Raw genomic sequence first — 21,071 nt, forward strand, 5'->3', positions numbered from 1 at the left:
TCGCTTTGGCCGGTGATTCCACCTCTTTTCGGTGTGGGGAAGACACTGGATTTCATGATGCTCACATGATCTATGTCGGTTAAAGTTAAAGTTCCCAATGAATGAATGAGGCCAGCCTCAAATGAATCATATAAAGAAATGAATGATACTGAAGGTGTTAGGATAGGATAATCAAGAGGTGAGCTAGATTCAGGTAATGACATTAGGTCATTCCTGATCATTGCACAGCAAACCCGATGAAAATCTTAAACTACATCCTAGGTATAGCTGGTGTTCGCACTGGCCTATGAATGAATTGAAATGAAATACGAATGAATGAATGAAACAGACTCTGTGTTTGCTAAAGAAGGCTCCCTAGTTGAGGTCCCATATGTTGAGCCCTCATTTTGGAAAGTCTTAAAGTTAAGTCTATGATAATAAGGTCTCATGGTATACGAATGAATAATATGAAAGAAAGTATGTGTTATATGTTATGTGTTATATGAATATGTTATGTTTTGTGTGCCATACGATAATTATAATGATGCATGTCACTCTCATGGCATAACGTTCCCAATCTCAATTTGGCAAGTCCACCGACTTGACTTCCAAAAATCATGTGGTTAGGAAAGAGCTATTCTTTCTCATGCATGTCCCTGGTGTGTACTTGCATATACCCATACTTAGTACAAATGTGTACTAATTCCATACGAACATCTACTTTTAGGTGCAGGCACAGGTGGACGCTAGAGCTACAGGTTCGTTGTTGCAGCTATCCGGACGTCAGTATTCATCCGGAGTTTGGTAGGTCCTCATGCTTTCGAGGATGCTACTGTTTTACATTCTAGCGTAGTTTTAGAGTTGAGCTAGTGGAGCATGTTCCACTAGCGTTTCTTTCCTGTTTTGGTTCAGACTTTGTATTGGTGCTATTTTGGCCGATATACGATTAATACTTAATGAATTATTTCTTTCAGCTGCTTATCTCTTAAATGTTAGATGGTTGATGATGAACGATTATGAAATGTTAAGAATATTCAGCAAGTATGATTAAAAAAAAAATTCAAATTTTCCGCTAAAATTTATCTATGTAAAGTAAGAATGACGTAAGTAGGCTTGTATGCGACCTCTGAGAGGTCAACGACGCCGGTCTCGTCTGGGGTCTAGATTCCGATCGTGATACACATGCTCTTTTGAAATTTAGCCGGAAATATTGCTAATGATGTTTCACCTTTTGCATCCCTTACCTTCACATTCCAAAGAAAATGAAAAACAAAAAGTTTGATGCCAAAAAAAATTCATACAGAGAACGAAAAACAAGTTCGTACTTGAATAAGATTTGAACCTCGAAGGTCCAAAACCTGCATAATACTTTGCCCTTTTTGAAGAGTCAAAAATTCTTCCGCAACAGCCCTTTTCAAATTCTTCCTTCCCCCTCTCATGCCTTCTTCTTCTTCTTCATTCCACAATACTGCAAAACCCTAACCCCCTGTTTTGTCTCCTAATTTTAAAATGTGAAATGACCTGAATACCCTCATAGGGTATACTTACATAAACAGATGAATCCAATGTTTCGAATATCCTGACAGTCCTACAACTCGAAGCTCATACTCGCGCGAAATTGAGGTTTTCCTTCTGTCGCTTGTGCTAGTAGAGTAGTTTTTTTTTTTTTTCAATTCTCTACAGAATTCACCTCGGAAATTTTGTAGCTTATTTCACTTCTATTGGTTTTCCGAGAAACCGTTCAAATTATGTACCAAATATTTGTTAGTTCATGTGAGACTCTTTATTATTTACAGGTTCTTGGTTGTTCGAATAAGAATAAAGGATTGATTTTCATCCATTAACCGCATTGCACTTTGTATATCTTACTTGTTACTGCAATGGGTCGGAAGAAATCTAAGCCAAATCGTTCTGTTGGAATTTTGGAAGCAGAAGTTCCTAAGGGGAAATTAAACGGTGAAACAGATGCTGGAACTGCGGAAAAAGATGAGTCTTTTGTAGTTGATGTGCCATTTTTTGTTGAAATTGATAGGTCTAATTGGTTATCGGACAAACATATGGATATTTCTGAAATTGTTTTATCAGACTTGAATGTTAGTGATGAGTTTGGTAATTATGTATTGGATGAGGATTTTTTCAGGGATTCAAGGTATTTATTGAGGTTTAGGGTCAGTAATGTTAATGAGCATCTTACTAGGATAAAGTTGGGTCATTGGCCTGTATTATCTGCTACTAGTATATGTCTTGAAATTGTAGCAAAGCAGGAGAAAGAGGGTTTGGAGGAAATGGTTGTGTTGATAGAGGGAAGTTTTGATGGACCTGATGAGGGTATATCAGGGTTAGTCCATCTGGCTAGTTTGAAGTTCTTCACATTGAGGCCTGTTATTGTTCCGAGTTATTTAGCATCTATACGGATGAAGGTCGAGATTTTGAAAAGTGCCTTTGACGGGTGTGAGTCACTTCTGGATACATCCAGACAGCTATGGAAAAAGAGCATGATGAATGTGATGGCTTGGCTACGTCCAGAGGTTGTCACAGCAGAGGCTAGATATGGATACCAGGTGGCAGCACATGCGGATATTGGTCTAGCTTCGGGGCTGGATGAAAGTTCTTCTTCTGCAAGGAAACTTTCTAGGTTTGATGTAGCTAGTTTCTATGAAGCTATTAAGCCATCAAAGTGAGTGGTTCTGCTGACTTAAGTTTCAATTTATGTTGGATATATGCAAATTTCCTCATACTTGGCTTTCATTTGTGATGTTGTCTGCAGGGAGGAGCCGATGCTTGATGATGACCTCCCCGGTTTGCTTCCTAAGCTTAGACCTTACCAGCGCCGTGCTGCTTATTGGATGGTGCAGAGGGAGAAAAGAAATTCCGATGGCTCCTTGCTAAGCAAAATAAATCACTTTATTTCTCCTCTGTGTATGCCACTGAGTTTAATTGACACCCCTATAACAATATATTACAATCCATTTTGGTATGTTTCTCTTTCTATGATCTACAGAAAATGTTATCATTGGATTCACTGTACTTCTACCATCCGTTGAAGTTTTTCATCCATGGTTCATCCATTATGTCCCTTATGATAAAATGGACACTTTCAACTGTTGGCACTAACTGAATTTGATTTTGCTATCGTGCATTTTATGAATTCAAAATGTGGATGATCAACTTCTCGTCATCTTTTGTTCTTTGGATTGGGGTGTGACTTGCTATGTACATCCCTAATTCCAGAACAAGTATCCATGTTCCCCTTCTTTTTTCTTGCAAATATGAATGGTAAAATTCGTCTTCCTGATGGCTTAGGTCACTATTGATTGGTGCTTCTTCCTCTTTCTTAAGTACACAATTCTATTGTTCTTAACTCAAAATACAAGGGGTCGAAAAATTGAAATAGAACCTTTTCAGATTGAACTGATATCTCTCTTACACATCTCTTTTGTTAAGTTATATTCTTCATACTTTGTTAACCGTCTCAAGAAGAATTCTTATTTAATGATCAGTTTCTGATGTTACTTTTCAGTGGAAATGTATCCTTGCATCCAGAGAGCACCCCACCAGTTGTTCCTGGTGGTATATTAGCTGGTAAGTTAAATGACTGAATTTTCCAGTCTTTCATCGTTGATCTACCTTTGTATGTTATTTCCTTCAATCCACAGGAAGACAATTAAAAATGTGTTGGACATCGCAAATACTTTAAGATAGATAGGATCATACATTATTTTATCCTTTTTTTTGGGTTTTTCTTTGCGATGGTTGATCCTCTTTACATATTAGGACCTTCTTTAATTCAATTCTAAATTACGGAATAGGAAAAACAAAGAACGGAAATTACGCAAGGAAGAGAAAAAGGATAGAAAGGTAGGCACAAAGTGGAATCAAAGGCAACCAAATCTATTAAGAGAATCGACCTCCTAAGAATATCCCAAGGGCACCTATCCTATTAGAAAGATCTATAGGCATTTAGATTCCCAAGCTACCTTCTGTTCCAGATTCAACACAATCAAAAGCTTCAACAAGCTCACAATGGTCTCAAAGAGTATTTAGTATTCAATAGTCAAGGTAATTTCCGTCTAAAGGGAGCTTTTTCCAGTATTTATAGCCTAAGCTAATTATTACAAAAATACACTCAATGAAATAAGGGTCATCTTAGTCTAGAGGCTTGCATTTCAAAAATAGCCATTTGCATTCATAGCTTCTTCCTCCCAACTTTGTGTAGTCTTCCACGTGTATCCTTGTTCTTCCTCTTTAGCATGCTCTCGAGCTTCATGCCTTTGTTCCAAGAACCCTCCTTGTCTCCAAGGAAGCGACTTGACGACAAGTCTACGAACTCCTTAGCTCAGCTTCGTGTGTAAGGTTTTGATGGAACTCGGCTTGCATCATTGTTGGTGCTGTTCATTGATGAAATCTTACCTTGTCGATTAGAAAATGTCAATTTACATGTGATACTGATCGCTTTGGATAACAAAATATTTCTTTGAAAGAGTTCTTTTTTCCTTCATTTTTCTTTTGTATTGAAACACTTCCCTCATATTTAGTTACTGTATCACTGAGTTAGGGGATGGATTTCTTGTTTTCTGATATAATTTCAGTATAAGTAAATTGGCTTATCCTTTGAATGTTTTATTATATATGATGTTAGGCAATTCTGCAAATATTAAGTACCTCAACTGTGAACATCGCCTTTCAACATTTTACAGTCATTGAAAGCCTTACTTAGCTTTGACTGCTTCTTCTGTTATTGTTATATTACAGATGAGATGGGGCTGGGAAAGACTGTTGAGCTGCTTGCTTGTATCTTTACACATCAGGTGGCATCATCTTCCATTGGCAATTTTACTGGTGAATTTCTGTGTGATGAGGGTCAGAAGAATAGTCTGAAAAGACTGAAAAGAGAGCGTGTTGAGTGTATATGTGGTTCTGTGAGTGAAAGCATCAGATATAAAGGATTGTGGGTTCAGTGTGATGCTTGTGATGCGTGGCAACATGCAGATTGTGTGGGCTACTCAGCTAACAAGAGATATAAAAAATCCAAAGCAATCTTAACTGAACAGCAGTCAACTGGGAATATGCACAAGCATGCTAAACGCAAAAACGGTGTTAAAATAGTTGAAATGGAAGACGGCTATATCTGCCAGCCATGCTCAGAACTGATCCAAGCCTGTGTAGCACCAGTTGGCTCAGGTGCAACTCTTATAGTGTGTCCAGCTCCTATATTGCCTCAGTGGCATGCTGAAATTGTTCGGTATTCATGCTTATCCTTTCATTTTCCTTGTTCATATCAAACATGTCATTTTCCTTTGATTTCCTCAATATTCCAATATTGTATAGTTCATGAAAGGTATAACTATACATAAACCAGTTGACATAGATGTTACCAACCAAAACAGTTCCTTACATGTATGCATTATTTGTCATCAAGAGAACTTTTGACCAAAATAAGGCATTATTAAAATCAGTTCACCAAAACAGTATTTTTTTTTTGAAATTTATAGAACTTGTATAAACGTACTTGTCAATAACGTTTAGGCTATATTTTATTCAAAAGAATTCAATGACAAAAAGACAAAAGTCTGACGGAGTAACAAACATAAAAAGTTACTATCAGTAACCTTTTTTAATTCGCTCTAATACACGTTTTACGGCTAAAGTATTACTCACGATAACTTTTTACTGAAACACCTTTTTGGTATGTAATACAGGGACATGTTATTTTTGGAAGTTTTGGTTCCGCAACATGCCTTTAAAGCTACCTTCTATAGACCAAGTAGGGTTAATCATGTTCCTGGAAATTGTAGCCATGTCGAGTTCATGGATAGAATTTTAATTTCTATTATTGACCGATGAATAAAGTTCGATTCTAACTCCCAGATTAAGATCAGAAGCGTACAATATATGCAGCAATAACTTTAAGGAACCAACTAAGAATGCCAATTATGCAAAAACAAACACTTCTTTGAGTTAATGGTGAAATATCCATCAGACTTTCCTCGAACTAATTTATTCTTAAGGAGAAGCAATTTGATATAGATAGATCGTCACTTAAATAGGGGTTCTAGTTTTAAAGCATATCTGATATGCCAACAAAACAAACTACTCAAAGAATGGAATGGAACTAAATAGAGAAGAAAAGATACAGATTATTCTCAAAACAGACAATACAGTGTGCCAGTAGAAGAACACTTGTGTCTTAACAACTAAGCGAAATTCAGTTTTAATGTTTCATATTTCGTAGCTAATTTCCCATTTTCAAAATTTGAGGTAATAAATAGGAGTAACTCATTTCCACCAATATACCAAACAAAGTGTTCCAGTAAAACATTATTGTGAGGAACGTTTTTGCCGTAAAACGTGCCTCAAAAAACGTTACTAACAATAAAGTTTTATGTCTGATTATTTCATTAGACCTTTGTCATTTTGTCCTTGAATTTTTTTGAATAAAATATAGCCTAAAACGTTACTAACAAACACGTTTATACTAGTTTGGTAAAATTTTAAAATTTGACCTATTTTGGTGAATTTTAACAATGGCTTATTTTGGTCAAAAATTCTCAGGAGCTATAAGTTATTGCCCTTCTCAGTTGGTATTTTTTTGGAAAAAAATAATCTCTTGATCCAATGTTCAGAGCCCCTTATATTAAAGATTTTAAAGGATTTAACAGTATTAAACTCTGATTACGAAGTTTAAACCTTGAGACAGTAGTTTATTGTTGTCTGTGAATCAGTTTGCAGATATGCACTAGTATATGTTTTATCATAAAATTAGTTGTTGCTTTTTATTTTTAGTTGCTTTGTTTTCTTTGCATTACTTGACTATATGTTCAGTTAGTGAATATAACAACCATTTGATATCCATACTCCCTCAACTCAAAAGTGATTTTTACCAGAAATATGACATAGAAGCACAAGCATCATAATGACTAGACTGTAAAACACAAGCAACATTATTACTAGCAACAGATGTATTAGTCTGATCAACAAAGACTACCTGTGGAGATGACTGCTTGCTCCTTCGACGTTGAGGGAACTCACTATATTTTCCTTCAGATAATTACAACCCCTAGTTAGATACCTGCAGTGTCAGTCTGTGCAACATGAATAATTTTTGGGTGATCAATCATGAAAAGATAATATACTTCATGAGTGTTTCTAAGCTTATTATTAAAAGCTACACTTGGATCGAGATCTTCCAAAAAGATATCCTCCTCACTGAATTTCCATAGTTTGAGATATCTGATTTTCTATCGTCTGAGATGTGAGAACAGAAGACTCAATGGTTGGTGATCAGACTACTGTGCTATTAGGTGGCGGAGCAAAAAAAGTAATCAAGAGAATAGTTCATCAATTGTAGGAACAATAGGACTAGCCAAAGTTTGGTTACACACCAAATAAAGGTCATTAGGAAGTCCAACAAGTGTAAGAGCTAGAAATATCTTCTGCAGTTGCTCGTGTTGTTTCTCAACTCTAGCAATAACTGCATCAACTTTTCAAGTTCCTCCATGACTGCCTATACTTGTCCCAAGTATTAATAAGTAAACATAAGATATGAGTACTGTTTTACCGTTAGATGACCAGTATTGCTGATATAAGAGAAGTAATCACTCATAAGCATGAATGTCTAGTTGGTCTGATGTGGTTGATGAGTCCACTTTTGTGCTTTAGCTGTTTTGTAGAGAACTCAGTGAAACTTTCTTCCTTTTCCTTAACTTCTGGGAGTGACCTGGGGAAACTGTGAAAAAAGGAGCTTTGGTTTCCTTTTTCTAATGGTCTTGGCTTATACAGTCACTTGTTGGTTGACCTTACACTTTTTCGTAATGTGCTCTTCTTCTTATGATGACTAAGAGCAGGTTGTTTTTCATGGCAATGTGAAATAGGTTTAGTGTTAGTTTTCTTTCCTTTCTAGGCTACATATGGTAAAACTTAATTCTATTCTTTATTGAATTTTTATTCAAGTTTCTTATCTGGATTGCTTACCCATCATTTCTTCCTATTGCTAGTCATACAAGTCCTGGTGCTATGAAAACATGCATTTATCAAGGAGTGAGGAATAACTCTTTATCACAAACACCCCTGCCAGATATAAATGAACTTCTCAATGCCAGCATCGTTTTGACAACTTATGATGTACTAAAAGAGGACTTATCACACGACTCTGACAGGCACGAGGGTGATCGTAGAGCTCTGAGATTTGAGAAAAGGTATCCTTCAGCCTGCAATTTCCTTTTTCTGTCTTTTGAGTTTGCTTGGATAGAGATTTGAATTAAGGTAGAAGTGCTGCTCCTACTGTTTTTTTTTTATCAGTTCTCAATGCTGAAATCAAGGCATCATTACAAACTCCTGCATGATGCTACAGCTTACAAGAATCATACTGGAGTCCAGCTTTAGTAGAGTTACTGGTTCTGTTATTAATTCAAAAGTGTCGTTATGGATCTACAACCTTGTCACTTCTTCAGAGCAGAGTCGTCCTTCTCTTTGAGTGATTGAACTCAATTAGTTCTATCTGTTAATTGGTTTTGGAGAGACGTGAATGTGATGTTGAATTTGTTGGTTAGTTCCTAAATGTATTTTATTACTATTCTAAAACTGACGAATGTTTCCCTTGTTTGATTCTTATGCACTATCTGTCTGGTGCTTGTCCCCCAGTGCCTATCCTTTATTTGCTCTACGACAACTTCAGAAATGTATTTGACTGACTATCAGCTTATTGGTTCTGAAACTGTGTATGGTAGGCATGCTGATTGCATTTTCTTAGTTTTGTATGTCTCTTTGTTGATGTTAGGGACCTTGGGCTTAAGCTGGACATATGGAGTGTGACAATTTAATATGGGGGTTCAACATCACATAACAAGAATTAGGATGGGTCCTGCTTTGATACCATGTTATGGACCTTGGACCTAATTTAACCCAAAAAGCTAGCTCAAGAGCCCCTTATAATTTTCCTTTTTTTGTATGAGCTATTGTTCTTAGTTTACGTTTGCTGAACAATCTTATTACCTTCATTAGTTTCACATTTGATGATAATGACCATGGATGTGTGGTTTCTAAGGATCATACATGTGCATTTATGATGCAACTAGTGCTTTTTGCTAATTTTCCAGACTGATGAGAACTCTGAAGCTATAGCAAGGTGTCTACAGCTTCTACTATTTGAAAATGGTTGAGGCTTTCAGTGTTTCCTTGATGTTTAGGAGATGCCTGAAACCATTACTTCTGGTCAAATTTCAGTCCCCTTTTCTAATTCTTTCCTTTCTTGTGTTCTTTTCTCTGGAAACTTGGTGGAAAGAGAAATAATGTTCTCAAAAGCACTTACAATACTTGTTAAGAGGATCATAGGTATGTGTTTTGTTCATGGCATGACCCCTGACAATCTCGCTCGAATGTAAGGTACTGTTCAGGCTTACAGATCTTTGGAGAGGTGATTATGTACACGTCTGGCTTGGAACTTTCAGTCCATAAAGATATTCTTGAGTGATGATGATAATGCTGGTTTTTGTCTATTGACCTTTTCATCCAGGATCCATTTGTCTAGGAAATCTAACCAGATTGCTGTGTTGGTCTACTTATACCTCATTTTTTGGCCTTCGTTGTTTCTAGATTGAGGATAAATCTCAGTTGTTTCATGTGGCAGATATCCTATCGTACCTACCCTATTAACCAGAATATTATGGTGGAGGATATGTCTGGATGAAGCTCAAATGGTGGAGAATAATGCTGCTGCTGCAACTGAAATGGCCCTAAGACTACATGGAGTTCATCGATGGTGCATTACAGGGACTCCCATACAAAGGAAACTTGATGATTTGTTTGGTCTCTTGAGATTCCTTAATGCAAGTCCATTTAATACTTTAAGATGGTGGACTGATGTTATACGCGATCCTTATGAGGTCTGTGCACTGGCCTTTCTTTAACAATCATTGAATATACTATTTACTGCAACTGATGCTTATAAGTTCACTTATCTCATCTTTCTGTTTCCTTTTTCCCTTTCTCACTCCCTCTCAGAAATCTCTCTTTTCTTTTCCAGAGGGGAGATTCCAGAGCGATGACTTTCACGCATGATTTCTTTAAGCACCTAATGTGGAGGTCATCAAAGGTGCATGTTGCTGATGAACTGCAGCTTCCACCTCAAGAAGAATGTGTCTCTTGGCTTTATCTTTCACCAATTGAAGAACACTTTTATCAAAGGCAGCACGATACGTGTGTGAATGATGCTCGTGAACTTATTGGAAGTTTCAAAAATGACATATACAAGAGAAAAATACCTGGTTGTTAGATATCTTCTTTTCATTCATATTACTATTGAAAATAATGGTTTCTGAGATCTACTTCAATTGCAGGTTCCCAATTGGAAGATGCCGCAAGTGATGTTGTTATCACCAATATAGAGGCTGCCAAGCTCTTTAACTCCCTTCTAAAACTACGCCAAGCCTGTTGCCACCCTCAGGTTGGGAGCTCTGGGTTGCGATCGCTACAACAGTCTCCCATGACTATGGAGGAGATCCTGTCGGTAAGTTGTTAGTCAGGGTCAGAAAACTGTTCTTTCTCAAAATCTGTTTCCAGTCAAACGTGTATATAAAAGGTACACTTTGTAGGTTCTGGTAAGCAAGACTAAGGTGGAAGGAGAGGAAGCCCTCCGGAGATTGGTTGTTGCTTTGAACGCGCTGGCAGGTATTGCTATAATTAATCAAAATTATACCCAAGCCGTATCATTGTACCAAGAAGCAATGGCTTTAGCAGAAGACCATTTTGAAGATTTCCGATTGGATCCTTTGTTAAACATCCATATTACACATAATCTTTCTGAGGTACTCCCACTCAGCTCTGATAGTTCGCAAAAGCTTGAATGTGCACCTGGAAGCACAAGAGGTGAAGTATCCAACATAGAAGATGCTGAAGAAAGTGATAAAGGGGCTCTACTCAGGGAAGACAAAGTTAAGGAAGAAAGCATGTTATTGACTAACTCTAACGGTCCATCCAACTTAATGTCAAATTCACTGGAAAACTGTTCTGTTGACGAAAATTCTGTCAACAGGTTAAACTTTTTGTCCAAATCTACAATGACAATAGCATGTGAAAAATTGAAGGAAAAATTCCTATGTGTTTTTAATTTGAAGCTGGCAGGGGCCCAACAAGAGTTCAAAAAGTCATATGATCAGGTAATATTCAGGATAGGCCTTCATCAATGTGGAAAACCTTTTGCTATACTTATTGCTGTGAACAGACCTAACTTTTTGCACAGAAGATATCTGTAATTGTTTGAGGATGCTGTTTGTTCTTGAGTGCTTCTGTCAGAAAACTGTCTTCTTAGATGACGGAGGGTATCTAACTAAGAAATATAACTGCCAAGAGAAGGTCCTGGGAAAGCTCTTGGCTCTAACAGATATTTGGCCTGCAAAGTCTCCAAGGGCAAAAAAGAAACTATCTGTTCCAGCCAACAGCTGAAAAAGAAAATATGTTTTACCACCAACAGCTTAAACTTTTACTTAAGAAGGAGTTTTGAAGATAATTTGAATAGACCAAGCAATATGACAACTTTTTGGCAAAATATAGACTAATAATTACATAGAAGATGTTTCATTTTTCATATTCAGGAGTATTCTCAAAAACTGTGCAGCATTAATAGACCAAAAGTATCTAATTTTGGTGTGAGTAGTGGTGTTGTGAGACTAATTAGTTCATGTGTTATAAGATGATAGTTCGGACTTTGTCTACAGTCATGATGAGCTACTAAACTTGAGGTGCTTGGAATTTCTTGAGTCAGACCCCTCAATTGTTTCCTATTTCTTGTTGTACTTGGTCTCTGTCTCTATACAAGCTTTCCAAGTTCCTCTTACATTTTCTTTTATCTTATATTTGAAGGTATGTAATGCATTCAGTGATAGAAAGAATCAGTATACTGCTTGGTGGCTGGAAGCTTTGCATCATATTGAGCAAAACAAGGACTCCTCAAATGAATTGATTAGGAAAATAGGAGAAGCTGTTTCTGGGACTCTGAACACCTCTAGGGCATCCAAAGTTGCTTCCTGGTTAGTAATGGGTTTATTCTTTACTCTAGCGTCTTTTCTTGTCCATCAAAATGATTTGCTATCATTTGGAAACTGTTTGGTGGCAATTGCTGTGAAGAACACATGCATTGGCATCCTTATTGCAGTATGAAGAGTAACTAATTCTTGCATCTCTTATGGATTCTTTGTTGCTATCAACTCTATTGTTGTTTTATATGTAAATATGGTACCAAGTTTCTTTTGAATTTCTTTTTTCTTTTCCTGGAATCATCTTCTCTAGTGCTGTCTTATTTGGCAGAATGGTTGGGTTTAAACATAAGTAGTTTTGTCGAATCAGTAGCTAAAGGTTTGTTTGCTAAAACATCTGACACTAATATGCTGTAAATGCTGAATAAATGTAGCCATTGCGTATCTTGTTTCCAATTTGTGTCAGATCCCTGGATGAAGTGCTATTTGTGAAAGGTAAGTCTGAAAAAACAATTATAAAACCAACAATATTATATGTACTATATGTTGGGCCGCTAAAGTCCAACATATCCATAAGTTAAGTGTTGTAGAGATGCGGATGCTAAGATGCATGTGTGGTCATACAAAGATCAGATATGATAAATAAATACCAGGCCAGAAGTGTAAGTAGCACACATTGAGAATAAATAAGAAAAGGTTGCTTGAGATGGTTTGGTCATGCGTTGCATCAATCTACAAATATACTGGTCCATAGGTGGAATCTGTGGTGAGTTTAACTGCTAAAAGGTGACGAGATAGTTGTAAAATCACATGGAAGGAAGTTGTATTGAAAGACCTACAATTTCATTGAATTAATTTAGACTTGTTCTAAAGATTGGACACTAATGGAAGAAAAGATCCATTTTAGTGAAACCTACAGGTTGGGAATATGTTTTAGTCTAGTTAATATGCTGAATTTGAACCTATTACTTTTCTAGGGGTAATTTTGAACTTGACGTAGATTTATATGGCAATAAGAATATAGGGGACTTTGGAATGAAGTGGATTACATATGGTAAAGCAGTGGAGGGACCCAGCAGGTGGGGTGGCCTTGGAAACAGATCTGGAAGACCAGAATCCCTTTCAAAGTAACATGCTTTGCCTTGCTGCTAGCTAATAAAGTATGTCATCCATGAGAAACTTCAAAGATGGGGCTGGCAAATGAGCTCAAGGTGCTTTCTTTGCAATAGAGCCCAGGAAGACAGTAGTAATCTGTGTTTGCACTGGCTCTGCACTGCAGAGCCACTGATCAACTGTGACAATTTTTCTGACCTTGAGGAAAGTGAATTGGGTGATGCCAATGCGTACTTCGGATATACTAAGGTTCTGGAACAGTGAGGGGAGGAATGTAAATAACAAATAATGGTAGAGGGCTATTCCAGCTTGCATCTGGTGAACTGTTTGGAATGAAAGAAATGCTGGGTGTTTTTATGACAAACACAGTTCTTTACAGAAGATTAAGCTTCAATGTATTTTGTCTTTCCATTTCTGGTGTAAAGAATTTTTTGTAGTAAAATAGTGTCTTTATTACAATTTTGGAGTCCTTGTAGGTAGGAAAGGATTGTAGGACTCATCGATCTCTTCTATTAAGTTGGATGATATATGAGCCACTTATAAAATAAGTACAGGACATGGCTTAATCTTGTGATCTAGTTGCAACAGGAGTTGTCATTGTTTGAGGAAGGGTCTATAAACATAATGCAGTTGTACGGCTGGCGTAGGACCATCAAGGCCAGTCATAACTTGCACTGGTGGGTCTCCAACCTAGCTAGTCAACTCAGACCACAGGGCCAGCATGTAAATATATTGTTCTGCTCCAGTCTCCATGATTTTCTTTTGGAGGTGAGAAATCAAGCAGCTGCAGTAGGACTACATTAGGAATTATACGAAGGATCCCTTTGTTTTTTCAGTTTTCCATAAGTTTGAAGGTAAGGGGGAGGGAGAGAAACAGAAAATAGTTTCCGAAGTTTGGGATTTCACCCAAAATGGTCCATAGTGTATAAGGGTGAAGCACTAATTATCCTCAAGTTCCCAGAAATGGTATACTGTAAAATAGTCTCCTATCTTTTTCATCAACATCCGTAGCCTGTTTAGCCAAGTGGTCCTGAATGCCTTGTCCCTTGCACCATAACTAAATAGGGGAAGCTAATTTTGGTTCATGTAGCTCCTTAAAGAACACAAAATATTAGAGTTATATGATTCGAGGAGATTGTAATATGTCTAGATTGTAGGCTGACTTAAAAAATAAAGAACTTCCTTTTATTTGCTTATACTCTTTGTTGAGAATATACTTAAATAATAAAAGTGTGCTCCCTCTAATAACTTAAGCTTCTAAATGAGATGGTCACACACTTCAACATGGTATCAGAGCAGGCAGAGGTCCTGATCGAATCTCACCTTCACCCATATCAAAAAGAATTTCCATGTGCTTAGCCCATGAAAAAAGAATTAGGCTGGCACGTGATGGGGCGTGTTGAGAGTATGATTAAATAATAAAAGTGTGCTCCCTCTATAACAGCTTTTAGATGAGATGATCATACACTTCAACACTCTTGAAGAAAGAAAAAAGTTCCACTTCGTATAAATAGTTGAATTGATTTATTAAAAGCTCAATACCAAACACTAGAACTTTTGGTACCATCTTGGTGCAAAATCATGAAATAACTTTTTATTATAAAAACCATCCTACTATTTTGTACGTATTTTCAAATCTACTTTTAAAATGCTCAAGCTTTTAACACATGTTTTTGATAAAGAATGAGTAGCTATAGCTTTTTGAGTATGTAGTGGGTCTTGTCCGTTTTTCTGTTCAAAGATGATTTTGATCATACAATGGACATATATAATGTTTGTGACTTCATAGCACTGCTATTTACTCCTTTCTAAAGTTGTCTTGCGGTGGATCATACGAACACAACACGCTAGGTTTCTACCGTGGACAAGCATACGCTATAAGACAGTCCTGATTCTCCCTCCCCTTCTCATTCATTTTTTCGGTGCTTCTCTGCTCTTCTTTTAGTCGATCCTTGGTTCTTTCTTTGAGGGAGGAACCTGTTAGTGGATCTGACAGAAATAATTAGCTTGCCTCTTTATTAAAAAAAAATCATAAAGACATCAGCCTTCCTTTGTTCCTTTCAGTATTCCCTGTTTATAAGTGTGTCCTTCCAAATTTATCTCAGAAGGTGGAACTAGCAATTTATTTGTCCCAATCATTTTGCTAATAGTGTACTTTCCTACATTGTTTTCTCTACAGTTTCCACAGCATTACTGCTTTGAAGATCTATATTCAGAGTGGTTTAGATTCACTGGAAAGTTCGAGGGAATCTTTACTTGTTAAGCTTTTGGAAATTGACCAGACAATGGGCAATCCTAGGAAGGAGGATATTGCTCGTGTTAGATACTGTCCAAAATGCTATGCTGATTCTGAAGGGCTATTATGTGTTCACTGTGAACTAAATGACTTGTTCCAGGTCTGATTTTCTAGTTTCTTCTTCCTTTGTTGACTATTCAAGTTATGCAATTAGGTATCTAAATATTGTGATGCGTACTATATTCTGAGATTTTCCTCCCTTTACCTCTGTTGGGGTTAATGTGGTGTAGTGATGTTTGCTGTTGTTTTACTTTCTCCAGGTTTATGAAGCCAGACTTTTTCGTCTTAACAAAGGGAAGAGTGGGGAGGTGATTACATCTGCTGAGGAGGCTGTAGATCTGCAGAAGAAGAAGTCTCAACTGAATCGTTTTTATACAACTTTAGCCCGAACAGACAGGAATTCAGGATCAGCTACCATTGAGTATGAAGATTTTGGAAAGAAGAGAGACTTAGAAAACATTGTGGTACGTAATGATTGTATTTCTGCTTATTCCTAAAATATATGATTGTTTTCGCTTCAGCTAAAGCAGCAGCAGCCTTTGTGCTTTTCACTGTGTCAGTCTAGTTCTTAAGACTGCCAAAGATTGGAAGAAGTTAGAAGTTCTTTTGAATTTTATCAAATTCTGGTGTTCGTACTTCATAGTAGTATAAGCTTTCTTGAACCAATGATTGAAAGAAGCTACATTTACATCCAATTATGAAATGTGCTTGTAACTTATAAGAGCTCTAATGAAGGCAAAAAGCTCTGGTACTTTGCTGCTGTTAATTCCTCTTTCACCTTCTCTGGTGAGATTGCTGTTAATGTTGCTCAACCTAAATGGTTTCGTTCTTTTCCTTGTATGAGTTCACCTGAAACTCTCACATCCACCCTGCAGTCAGAAAGTACCATATTATCAAGTTCATATATTTGATGAAGAGAAATTCGGCAACATACTTCTTTGAGCTGCAAGAAGACATAGTTAATGTTATGACGGCAAGTTAATTGCATCTCGTCTTCCACGGAGTCTGATTTTGCATTTGCAAATTGTGTTCCCTGATATTACATATATTTGAAAATTTCTGTATCTTTTGACTGGAATAATATGGAAATTCAGATTTGAGAATAAATTAGGTATTATCTCTCCATCTTTGGTTCTCTGATTCCTGTCATCGGTCAGGATAAGACCTACATAGTTCTAGCTTTCTTGTACGAAATTTTTAATGATTGTGCATTTAATAGGTGTCCAAAGCTCCATCTGATTTGGAAGTAGTGTTAGTGCTTATCAAGAGCAACTCCAGGGGCCTGTTAGATGCTGAAGGTGTATCGGCTGCCAGAAAGCAGCTGCAGCTTCTTGAGGTATCTCTGAATTAAAGCCTTTGTCTGAACAGTTTTCTTAGGCTCATTTGTTTTCATTAAGATTAACGCAACACATCTGAGTCTGAAAGCACATCTGAATGATTAAGATGTTGTATATCTGAACACTGAATAATTAAGACGACATTTGAATATATTGAATTAATAGATTATTAAATATAAAAAATACAATAATATTAATAAACTCAATATTATTCACAGCATAAAATTTAAACAATATAGTAATTAAATATTAAATCTTTAATATATTTGAGAAAAGATTAATATAACATAATAAGACCACTAAAATAAAATATGAATATTCCATTATATATCATCAATGTACCAAATTAATCAAATATTTTTAAATCCACAAATTTTTAAAACTATTGAGATTTTTTAACTGAATATTTGGATTGTACTTATCATTATTTTTTATTACTGTTCTTGTTTTTTTATGGCCACAACATTAATTAATTTATTATCCTCCAATAACAATACAAGCAAAGACAAAGATAGAATTATGTCTTGAAATAAGACAAAATATACTACATCAGTTATGTGGAAAGGCTGCTTTGAAACCCACAACATATTTAGATGATTAAAATAAAATCAGTTCATCATATTGGATTCAACTGAGCAATTAATGCATTAATCACCTACCGGCGAGCGCTGAAATGAGTTTCAGAGTCCATCTCAAATTTGACCATTCAGATGTATAAGACCCAATAAGTGGTAGAATTTTAAGAAAAACAAATGCACTTAATGAGTATCATTTGAATGATTCAGTGTCAGACCTTCACTAAGTGCAAACAATGAGCCCTTAGTCTGGTTTGCCTTCGAGATCTTTTCCATTCTCTAAAGAAGGGAACTTTTCTATTTATGGGCATAATAGTCTAGTAATGTCTGTTCAAGACAAAGCCTTCATGACAGCATCTTGACAATGTGTATCTTTATGTAAGGTAGTTCATTCTATAGTTCTTTGTAGGGGATGCGGAAGGAGTATGCACAAGCAAGGCTCCTGGCAACAGCTCAAGCCCATGTTCTACGTGCTCATGATGAGATTATGATGGCAACTTCTCGACTACGCTTAAAAGAAGATGAGAATGACAAATCCATTGATGCCTTAGATCCAGGAGAACTAGATGCAGCCAATGTTGAATGGTCTAGCGAAAAGTTCTTATTTTTATCTTCTTTATCGAGAATAAAGGGGCAGCTTCGCTACCTGAAGGTAACTACAAAAGGTTCAGAGTTCTCTTGTGTTCTATATGAAGGTTATAAAATTCAGTAGTCATCTGGATGTGAATTCATCTATGCTTTCAGTAATAAACATTACCAGAACTCGACATTTTGCAACTAAACTAATATGGTCTATGAACTTATCCCGTTCAGTTTTTTGTCTATCTCGTTTGTATATTGAGCCACTTCCATAGGAATAATATAAGTCCAAGAAGTAATACTCCCTCCATTTCAATTTGTTTGACTTAGTCCTATTTTGATTTGACACGGAGTTTAAGAAAGTAAAGAAGACTTTTGAATCTTGTGATCTTAAATAAAAAATATGTCAAATGTACCAAAATGCCCTTTGATCTTGTGGTCTTAAACATGCCATATGGAAAGTTGGAAATAAAGAGTTGCTAAAAAGGGAAAGAGACATTCATTTTGAAACGTACTAAAAAAGAAAGTAGGACAAACAAATTGGAATGGAAAGAGTAAGAAATTATTCAAAATAGGAACCGTGACTACAGTTTTCAGAAGTTGCAAAATATTAAGACTATGGGTCATTTGTTGGTGAGGTGCCAAGTCTAGAATCATTTCTCCTAATTCTAGAAAATATGTTTGATACTCCTGATGTTTCCATGGTATTGTTTTCCTAAATGGTCCTGAAATGTATGCAAGAAAAGAAATGATGAAAATCACTTTGAGTCTGTTTGTGCATGTATCCTTTGACTTTAGGAACAATTTTTTTATTCTTCTTTTGCTCCCCTATTTTGCTTTTTTAAAATTTTAGAGGCGGGTACATCTATTGTCCATCATTACTTAGTCTTTTCTTAGAAGTGCAACGAGAACCAACTTATTGGTGACTTTGGATGTCTATTTGTTTGACACCGGAATCATATAAAGAGGCGTCACCCATTTACATTTTAAGTTTACATTCAACTGCTTATTATATGCGTTAGCTTGTTTCAAACTTATTTTTTGTGTTCACATTCCTGTGGATATTATCTTTGACAGGGTTTGGTACAATCCAAACAAACTAACCATCTTGCAAGTAGTGAAAATTCAAATGTAACTCGAGCCACAATTGTCACAGCGGCTCATGCAGAAGAAAAAAAGGAACACCAAGCCATTATTGAGGAAGATACATGCCCTGTTTGTCAAGAGAAGCTCAATAATCAAAAGATGGTTTTCCAATGTGGGCATGTCATTTGTTGTAATTGTAAGTTTCTCATGACCTTGTATCCTTATTTCTGCTTCAAGTCACTGTAATTCCAAATGTACTATTTATACTACCAAGTTATATACTATTTATGTTACCTAGCATAACTGCATTTTGTAACTGAACTTCTCGGTTCTAAAAATGCTATTGCTGGCAATCTATATATTGTAACTGCATGCTTTTTACCTAAGGATTCTAGAAACTGAACTTTCTCCTTGCTAAAATGTACTTATATTCCTAGGATAGGACTAAATAGTGTCACCATGAAAATGGAACTTTCAGTTAATCTAATATAAGATCATTTTTACTTTACTAAGCTTAGTGCATATACAGGACTACTTTCTTCTTCTTCCTTCTCCTTCTTTATTGATAGGTGGTATTCTTCCACCTTAGTGAATGAAAGTTTGATTAAGAAAATTACCCTACTGAGCAAAAGAGTATAATTTGTAAAATAGACATGTTTGAGATACATGCATATTTTTTTTAGGATAAAAATACATGCATATTCTGAGTTGATATAAGTTTAGAGCAGTTATTTTCACTTTGAAAGTATTATAGCAATTCTTTATTGCGACAATGTTAATATTGTGAGAAATATTGGAGAAAATATTATTGAATTGCGTATCTAAATTGTTACATGAAGACCCTATTTATAGACACTACATTGGAAACCTTTTCCAACTAGAATTTCTATTGTTATTCCTATTCTAATTCCTATTCTAAGTAAGAAATACTTATTCCTATTCTAACACTCCCCCTCAAGGTGGTGAGTTCAAATCATATGCACCTAGCTTGTCACAAATGTAATTAATACGAGGACATGTGAGAGATTTGATGAACATATCTGCAAGCTGATCATTTGACTTCACAAATTTTGTAACAATATCCCCTGACAGAATCTTTTCTCTGACAAAGTGACAGTCAATCTCAATGTGCTTAGTCCTTTCATGAAACACTGGATTTGATGCGATATGAAGAGCCGCTTGATTACACACACAAGTTCCATCTGATCAATTTTGCCAAAATTTAGTTCTCCCAGTAACTGTTTGAGCTAAACTAACTCACAAGTTGCTGTCACCATTGCTCGATATTCTGATTCTGCACTAGATCGAGCAACCACATTTTGTTTCTTACTCTTCCACGACACCAAATTACCTCCAACTAAAACACAATATCCGGATGTCGATCGTCTGTCAGAGGGTGGTCCTGCCCAATCATCGTCTGTATATCCAATGATATGCTCATGACCTTGATCCTCAAAGAGTAGTCCTTCGTCAGGGGATGACTTTATATATCGAAGAATACGAACAACTGCTTTCCAATGACTATCTCAAGGGGAAGTCATAAACTGACTTACAACACTCACGGGAAAAGAGATGTCTGGTCTAGTCACTGTGAGATAATTCAACTTTCCAACAAGTCGTCTATACCTTTCAGGATTACTAAGTGCTCCCCCTGTCCCGGAAGAAGTTTAACATTCGGATCCATCGGAGTGTCAGTAGGTTTACATCCCATCATTCATGTCTCCTCAAGAATGTCTAGGGCATACTTATGTTGAGATATAACAATGCCTGATCTAGACTGAGCAACCTCAATACCTAGAAAATACTTCAATCTGACAAGGTCTTTAGTCTGAAAGTGCTTAAAAAGATGTTGCTTTTTAAATCGGTGATACCATCTTAATCATTACCGGTGATAACAATATCATCAACATAAACAACCAAATAGATACATCGACCTGGTGCAGAATGTCGATAAAACACAGAGTGATCAGATCCACTACGAGTCATGCCAAACTCCTGAATTACTATGCTGAACTTCCCAAACCAAGCTCGAGGAGACTGTTCCAGACCATAGAGTGACCTAAGCAATCGACATACAAGACAACTAGACTCCCCCTGAGCAACAAAACCAGGTGGTTGCTCCATATAGACTTCTTCC

At 36.4% G+C, this 21,071-nt stretch overlaps 1 protein-coding gene across 2 annotated transcripts in view; it reads left to right on the forward strand.

Moving 5' to 3' along the window:
* The first annotated feature begins 1,186 nt into the window (after positions 1-1,186).
* Positions 1,187-21,071, forward strand: part of LOC101254366 (uncharacterized) — a 39,918-nt gene continuing 20,033 nt past the window's right edge. Inside the window, exons 1-16 of one of the 2 annotated variants that reach the window (XM_069295157.1) lie at positions 1,187-1,602; positions 1,776-2,656; positions 2,747-2,953; positions 3,500-3,561; positions 4,732-5,221; positions 7,974-8,174; positions 9,605-9,860; positions 10,001-10,241; positions 10,314-10,483; positions 10,569-11,132; positions 11,836-12,002; positions 15,241-15,457; positions 15,618-15,821; positions 16,577-16,693; positions 17,679-17,921; positions 18,926-19,130. In XM_069295157.1, coding sequence (XP_069151258.1) covers positions 1,860-2,656; positions 2,747-2,953; positions 3,500-3,561; positions 4,732-5,221; positions 7,974-8,174; positions 9,605-9,860; positions 10,001-10,241; positions 10,314-10,483; positions 10,569-11,132; positions 11,836-12,002; positions 15,241-15,457; positions 15,618-15,821; positions 16,577-16,693; positions 17,679-17,921; positions 18,926-19,130 — 4,141 coding nt within the window. In that variant the 5' untranslated portion in view covers positions 1,187-1,602; positions 1,776-1,859. Of the gene's footprint in view, positions 1,603-1,641; positions 2,657-2,746; positions 2,954-3,499; positions 3,562-4,731; positions 5,222-7,973; positions 8,175-9,604; positions 9,861-10,000; positions 10,242-10,313; positions 10,484-10,568; positions 11,133-11,835; positions 12,003-15,240; positions 15,458-15,617; positions 15,822-16,576; positions 16,694-17,678; positions 17,922-18,925; positions 19,131-21,071 lie in introns of those variants that run through there. The other variant, XM_010319926.4, reaches the window with a different exon arrangement.

This window comes from Solanum lycopersicum, chromosome 3 (assembly GCF_036512215.1).
Source record: "Solanum lycopersicum chromosome 3, SLM_r2.1".
NCBI classification, from domain to species: Eukaryota; Viridiplantae; Streptophyta; class Magnoliopsida; order Solanales; family Solanaceae; genus Solanum; species Solanum lycopersicum.